Source organism: Nicotiana sylvestris, chromosome 10 (assembly GCF_000393655.2).
Source record: "Nicotiana sylvestris chromosome 10, ASM39365v2, whole genome shotgun sequence".
NCBI classification, from domain to species: Eukaryota; Viridiplantae; Streptophyta; class Magnoliopsida; order Solanales; family Solanaceae; genus Nicotiana; species Nicotiana sylvestris.
The window spans coordinates 167499812-167508044 of NC_091066.1; the positions used below are offsets into that span (position 1 = coordinate 167499812).

General features: G+C 31.8%; 1 protein-coding gene across 1 annotated transcript; it reads left to right on the forward strand.

The window, feature by feature from the left end:
• The first annotated feature begins 328 nt into the window (after positions 1 to 328).
• Positions 329 to 1678, forward strand: LOC104220386 (adenylate isopentenyltransferase-like). The gene has a single exon (XM_009771249.2). The coding sequence runs from the start codon at positions 381 to 383 to the stop codon at positions 1536 to 1538; it is 1158 nt and encodes a 385-aa protein (XP_009769551.2). The 5' UTR covers positions 329 to 380; the 3' UTR covers positions 1539 to 1678.
• The last annotated feature ends 6555 nt before the right edge of the window (positions 1679 to 8233 follow it).

Genomic DNA, 8233 nt, shown 5'->3' on the forward strand with positions numbered 1-8233 from the left:
AGCAGTACTGCCAAGAACCTATCAATGTTAAATGTAAGTAATGGACAGTACTCGTCACTGAAATTATAGAACCAATAAAAATTAGATCTCTCATCCCTGTGTATATATTTTATACACACTATGTACATTTATATATATAGAAAAGAAACAGTCAAGAAACTGATGGTTTCAAGAATATATCAGTAGCTAGAGCTAGCAGCAACACACACACACACACTATATATATATACTACGAAAAAACTCCATCTTCATCCTCTTATCATAACAGAAATACTAGTACTATAGTACTATCCAACCCACCCACCCACCCCCACCCCAACCTCCTCCATATAGTGCTCAGGTGCCCCATTTTCCCTCTGTGTTTTTGTCATGTTTTCCGTATGTTAATTGTACATATTAGTTACAGCATTAGTATTCTAACCTCTGCTTATCTCAGCTTAATCACACTCATAATCATATTCATTTTTCATAATCATCATTTCCTTATGAGAAGATTACTAAAATCATTCGTATCAACAACTCATCACTGTCTTCTTCTCCAGCACTCATCATACAATCACAGCAAAAATGTCAAATTTTTTCTTCCAAATCATCTCACATGGGTACGTAACATGGCCACGGGTAGAACCGTGGTGGGACCCACGAACAAGAACAAAATCGTCGTCGTAATGGGTGCTACTGGTTCTGGAAAATCAAAACTTTCTATCGACCTCGCCACTCGTTATTTTCCTAATTCAGAAATCATTAACTCCGACAAAATCCAAGTTTCTAAAGGTCTCGACATTACTACAAACAAAATCTCAATGTCCGAACGTCGCGGCGTCGTTCACCATTTACTCGGCGAGTTTTCGTCGGAGTTTTCTCCTTCCGATTATCGCTCAGTTGCTTCGGACAGAATCTCAGACATCATTAGTCGTAACAAGCTCCCGTTAATCGTTGGTGGGTCTAACTCTTTCATCTACGGTTTGTTATCAAACCGGTTCGAACCGGTACTCGACGTTTTCGACAAGTCGAACCCGGTTCAGTGTGTATCAAAAGAGCTTCGTTATAACTGTTGCTTCATCTGGGTTGATGTTTTAACTCCGGTTTTGAATCAGTATTTATATAAACGAGTTGATGAAATGATGAAATCGGGGATGTATGAGGAATTGGAAGAGTTTTTTGAGGAAAACGGGTTTTCCGGTTCAAACTCAGCGAGTCGACACAGCGGGTTGAGAAAGGCAATAGGGGTGCCGGAGATGGAGAGGTATTTTGAAAAGTACAAGAATTGTACGGTAGAGGAGAAATGCAGGTTGTACGAGGAGGCAGTGAGGGAAATAAAGGAGAACACGCGGCAGCTAGCGGAGAAGCAGATATGGAAGATCCAACGGTTGAGAGAAGCTGGGTGGGACCTACAAAGAGTAGATGCCACGGAAGCATTCACGGCGGCGATGATGACGGAAAATGGAAAGATTCCGGCGACGGAGGTGGCGGCGATATGGGAGAAACAAGTGGTGCAACCGAGCGTGAAGATTGTGAAGAGCTTTTTGTTGGACTGAGTAGGTTTGGTTTTACAGCTATTTGCCAGCTCTTCTATTTCTCCCCTCCTTCTTTCTCTTTCTTTTTTTTTAAAAAAAAAATATTTTGGGAAAAGAATTTCCCTTTTTATTCTTTTTTTTTTTGGGGAATTTAATGGAGAAAAAATATGTAATGAGGGCTCTCGGGGGTGGGGGGTAGGGGGAGGGGCTATTTTAGTGGTTCTTTGGTGATGGGTCGAGGACAAAGGGAGGAATGAAGTAGCGACCAATTTTGGCGGCTTTTTTTTTTTTCTCTGCTAACTTTTTATTACATATGAAAACATACGAAAAAAAAGAAAATCAAGAAACAATTTATTCTGTTAATCTTCTAATTCCTTTTTTTTTATATTATGTTTTTTGAGTTTAAAACTGTGGGTGGTATAACGATAGGGATTAAAGTATCTAGTGAAATAGTTGAGATCTGCGCAAATTATTCTGAATGTCACCTCATAAAAAGAAAATATATAACGTTAGGGGTTGAGACGATTAATTCCTTCATTTTGGTGATGTTACTTCTCTTTATTTAGTTGAAGAATTAACTCAAATAGTCGTTCATCAGAAAATTTAAATTAAAAATAATCGGCGAATATATATTTAGAAAAAAAATTCTCTTAAATAAAAATATGCCACTTGAAGAACAACATCGAAGCTACGTCATCATAGTATTATGATAAAAAATACTTATAAAAAAACTCCATATATGCGCTGAAATAATAAGTGACGGGTACTTCTTATATAAGATTTATTGCTCAATCACGGTTAATTAGATCTTTATTTTTATTGCCCAAAATTTACTTGTTTACATTTCTAGGTCTTAATTTTTTTCTCTCTTTTTTTCTCATTGAAGATCGTTAAAATTGGTATACACAAAATATATTTATCTAATGTTTGGAAATTATATCAAACCCATGGGTAGATGTAGCGCAAAAATTACGTGTTCACGTGACTCAGTAACTTTTGTCTAGACTTAGTATTTATACTAAAAAGCTCACTAAACGTATAAGAATATTTAGATCAAAATCCAGTTCTTTGGTCCGATTATTATTGTATATTAACTTGAGATCGTTGTAGAAACTTATAAACTTAAAATTTTAGATTCGCCGCTGGTATTCAAATCTATGACAGATTATCATTCTACTAAGTAATAAATACTAGAATCAATATACTTAATAAAAGTATAACAGTAGGATTATCAGCAGCAAGGAGGGATTAAAGGTTTCGAAGGTTTGGACCAAAAAGAATGTAACTTTCCAAATTTTAGAATGAACTGATTTTTTCTTTTTTTAATTCATCTGTTATCCCTTTTACAAATTTGCGCCTAATACAGAGTAATTTCAAATGAAGAAATATGATAGAGTAAAGATTCATATACTTGGCTCCAACTTATTTGTGATCGAGGCAAAATTATGTACAAAATAATCTCAAAAGAGACGAGAGTACTCAATAGCTTATAAACTCTTTTCATATGGGATAATATCACACGAGATAATATATTTAATGGGGATATGTTTTGACAACTTTGTTCATCATTAACAATCTTGACTTAAATAGTCAAATTGTATCATACATTAATCTTCAGTCTAGGGTCTATTGGAAACAGTTTTTCTATCTCACACGAGGTACGGGTAAAGTCTGCATACACCCCACTCTGCATAGACCCCACTTATAAGATCATATTGGTTTGTCATTGTTGTTATTTTTGTAGTATCATATACATAGGCGAATCTATTTATACCTTTGATGGGTCACCGGACACCGTGAATTACAGTAAAAATCTTGTATATGTATGTGCGTATACCTTAACAATGATAATATAAAGAACTTGACACTGTGATTAATGCTAAAAACCTTGAAGGGGGCACTAAAAAAAAATAATGGTGCTCCCGTCACGGAAAAATCATGCATCCCCCTCTGATCATATATCAATTAACTTCTCGCTGTATCATGTCATTCTAGCAGTGATATAGCTAATTAACAAAGGATTCAACATGCAATTAAAAAGCTTTATTGTGAAAACTCAAGTGAGGGGGACCAGTACTCCACCTGAAAATTAATCTTTCTTGTGCTATCACTTTCTTGGTCAATCCAGAAAATGGAATTTAAAAACCAGTTAGATAATGTGTTGATCCACAAGAACTCTTAGTTTAGTGATTAATCAGATTTTACTAGTAAGACATTGTTATTTTAAACTTGTTATAGTACATTTATAATTGATTGGCTCAACGGTTACCAGAAGTGGAGTCTTGGAGCAACAGTAAAGTTGTTCTCGTTACCTATATATAGTTCACGAGTCCGAGTCGTAGAAGCAGTCATTAATGCTGGCTTTAGAGTAGATTGGCTATACCACCCCTTGGGTCCGGACTTTTCTCGAATCCTGCATAAAACACGAGATGTCTTGTGCACTGGACCGTCTTTTTGATTCGACGGCTACAAGGATCGCGGTCTCTCGTGTTTTTTTCTCCATTTCCTCGTGTGCCAAATGAAAACAAAATGGATGGAAATGACAGCCAAATATTATACGAGTACTAGTTTTTTATGGACCAGATATTATCCTCTTGCTATTGCTTAACTAAATTGACTTCAACAATCGCAAAAAAATATTCGATTACTATAGATATACTTATAACGATTGAATTCATATTCCTTTGTTAAAAGGTGGTCGCTAAAAGTTAAAATCTTTATAACGTAGAATATTTATCAAGAAATGTAAATGTTACGATCAAGCGTTAACCATCATGTCAAAAGCTATAGTTGATAAGAGCGTAACTTTATTTCTTAATCAAGTTCACCCAGCAAGTGTCATGTTCGATCATGACTTCGACCTGGGCCACCCTTGCCCCCTTGTGGACTTTGCCATAGGCAGTATGTTGGCATTACCCAACCGTAGAGAAGACAAAATATTGGCTGCACGTTCGCAGTTATACACTTTAAACTTTGTGGTTTGAGGAATCCAATATGAAAGATTTATTTGGACCATCTTTTCGATTCACTCAATCTAAAACGTAATCAAGCTGTCTTTTGCAGGATTTGACATTTTGAAATAGTGCATATCTTAAAAACACACGACAATATGCTAAAAATTAAAATCAATGGGACGAAAGAATAATTTATATCCACATGGAACTTTTATTGTACAAGTGAGTCTATTATACTAACATTGTACCCAAGATTTTGCCTCTTTTCTCTACTCTATTCTCTTTCATATTGAACTGATTAATGTGTCTATATATATATGTTTGAAGTAGTATCCTCATTTTTAGAGATAGTCACTAGGATATTAAGTAATCAAATGGGGAGATTACAGGTTCTCTATAAGATCAGATCACTCCTCTCTATTAAAAACACTAGTCTTAGGGTACACGCTTTACGCGTGTATCCTATTTCAATGAGTATATAATTTTAAAAAATAACTTGACTATTATTAAATAATATATTTGAGCTATTGAACAAAAATTAAAAAATGTTAGCTCTTAATAATGAATGTTGATCCAATTTAGTTTGTTCACTAAATAAAGAAATCTTGTCCAATTATTATGAAAACTTGGGATTTGGGAATATATTATGAAAAGTATTATTAATTTGTTACCTAATACTGAAAATAATTAATAATTTAATACTATAATATAACTAATTTTGCGCAATTTTTAATTTCTGTCCCCGCTAGTGCTCTTCTTATAAATTTGTGTGACTTAAGAGTTTGATCAAATAACTTTACTAACATGAGATCTTGAAAAGAATTAAATTGGATTCTTTTGCTAATTAATTAATTCAAAGAGTTGATTATTTATTCTTAACATTACAAAAAATAATTTTTTTTTTTTTTGCATTGGGGATTTTTACTTTATAATAATAGAGAAAATATGGATAATTTTTGAAATCCTTTGTTATTCAATCAATACTTTTCTTTTCATTATTTTTATGTAATATTTAAAAACTATACTTAATAATTAAAATTTTTATTAAGTATAAACCACTCACTATCCCTTAGAATTCTAAGTTACCTATAAGGAAAATGAATGCCTAAACATATTTCAAAGGGATTGCCGTAAGAAATAGAAGGAAAAGAAAACATACTCCTAGTTCTAATATTTATATTGAAATCCTAAATATTAAACTTTTTATTAATTTTAAAAGGAAAGATTTCATAACCAAAATTTTAGTTATGAGTCCTATATACTTCAAATAAGGAAAGATTTAATAAATAATATTTTATTTTATTTGAAAGTTCTGCATATTAGGAAAATGTTTAAATTACTATTTTATCTAGTGTGAACTCTATTTTTAAAGGGTAAAAAAGGCAAACGACATTTCGCTAAGGGCTTTCATGCTTTTAATATAGTACTAGTTTCTATGAACGTGCGTTGCACGATAATAATTGTACGTTGATATTTGATCACAATTTTTTTTATATTCATACTTTTCAAATGTTATTATACTTACATAGTACTTGAATTTAAAATGATTCGACATATCGTCTGAGCCTGTGAATGATATATGTGTATTTGTAGAAAAAAGAGATATAATCCTATCATAGATAATACTCTTTATATATGATATTTTTGGTGTTTGATCCTTTATAATACTTTGGTTACTTTGTTATGATTAGAACCCTTGTTGTCGAAATCGATATCTCTCTTGAAAATGTAACATACAATAGTTATTGTATTAAAATGTTGTATCAAATATAGTCCTACATTTAAAATTATTTGGTTATGTATTTTATTTATTTTCATTGCAAGACACAAGCGTACATATAATTATTTTCAGATATATTAAAGAGGATATCCTTATCGTCTATGGTAAAAGTTGAATTTTAGAGATAAACACATGCTTGAAAACACATATGTCCATTATAATTTCCACATAATAAGAAGATCAAAGGAAAGACTAACCCTAGTAATGAGCAATAACGCCAAAAAATAAAATTTAATGTAGTTATATTCCTGTGGTATTTTGGTCTCAGTTTTTATAATTAAGTTCTATTGAAGTGAAATATTGTCATGTTAATTTTTTTAAAAAAATATGGTAGTGATAGATGACTAAGCCAAGTGTAGTTAGGTTTTTGTGCTCATTATGGTTAGATTATAAATTGAGGTAATAAATATAACTTGGAGAAAACTTTTGTCTTACTTTTATTTTGGTTTGAACGGGTTGATTTCTTAGAGTTTAAAGAGCAATTTCTTAGTAGAAATTAAATTATTTGATTAGAATGAGTATGAAGGATTTCTTGACTAATAAATTTGAGACAAGAAATAAAGTTTTAAAACTTCTACAATTATACACGTACAAACTGATTGTGATAGATAACAAAATTAGGAACAATTAGTGCTTGTATATAAAATATGACAAATCTTTTTACATGCTCGTAGAAATATTTTTGGCAACGTTTCTAATATAAGTAATATTATAATTCTAAATGTTATAATATTATGCAATTATGGAGTTGTTTCTTTGAAGGAAACTTTATATTTTCGAATGGATTGAATCCCAATAGAAAAAGGTTATTTAGTCTTAACCCAAAATTATATTTATACCCATTATTAAATTGCTACATAAATGAAATATTAATTTTAAAGGGCAAAAAGGTCGATCAACATTTCGAGGATATTATCGTCTCATAATATTTATGCTTTTACAATAATATAGATATAGATAGATAGATAAATAAATAGATAGATGAAACATGGCCTAAATGGTTGGGTTGCAAATCTGAACATTAACATATATATTGTAATTCGACAAGTGAGGTTCGGAGAGGATAGAGTATACGTAGACCTTACACCTATCTTGTACAAGTAAAGAGGATGTTACCGATAGACCCTCGACTCAAAAAAACTATAGTCACAACAATTTAAAAAAGAAATATGATATTGAAGAAGCAATAGAAAAAGAAGCGGTAACAACAACAAAACCGATCGCAAATCTTCTTTTAAAATTGGTTCGTGGAGCTTTGAATCGTGTACCTATATGTAGTGCAGAATGGAATTGCAACCACTAAACTGTTACCCTTGTGTTAGAATATGTTAGGAGTACTATTTTGATGACTCTTCAAATTATTCAGCATTTTTAACAAAATAATGTGGTTGCATGATTGATTATCTATAATGTTGTGATAACGATGGAGTTTAATGCTAGAGCTAGCAATGTTTTTAGCTGTATGGACAATTATGTAAAAAAAAAAAAAAATTAAAATTATGGAAACTTACACCAGAATGTCTTCAAAGTGGTCAATGCCCCTCTACAAACTCCAAAAAATATCTTTTGGGGAACACACAATTTCTTGTAATAAAATTTGGTAGGGACAGATCTAGAGAGTTGGCTGTGAGTTCAACTGAATTTAATAATTTTTTCTCATTCCTTAAATATATATAAAGAAATTCATTAAATATTTATAGATATTTATTATAATTAAACTCAGTTATTATTGTAATATTAACTTAAAATTGATGTACAAACACATAAACTTCAAATTCTAAATCCGTCCTGGGACCTAATTGAAAGATCAGGTTCACAAAACAATCAAATGTCTATAGATTTCTCCATTCTTCTGTCACAAATGCCTTGGTTTTTATGATTGGCCATCACTTACCTTAAATAGGTAACCTATGATCCTAATGAATAGGACTAGGGATGTACATAGGACTAGGGATGTACATAAGTCGGGTTGGTTCGGATTT

What these genes read in the sequence shown, in the direction of transcription:
- LOC104220386 (XM_009771249.2), top strand. Translation starts at nt 381, where the DNA reads ATGTTAATTGTACATATTAGTTACAGCATTAGTATTCTAACCTCTGCT.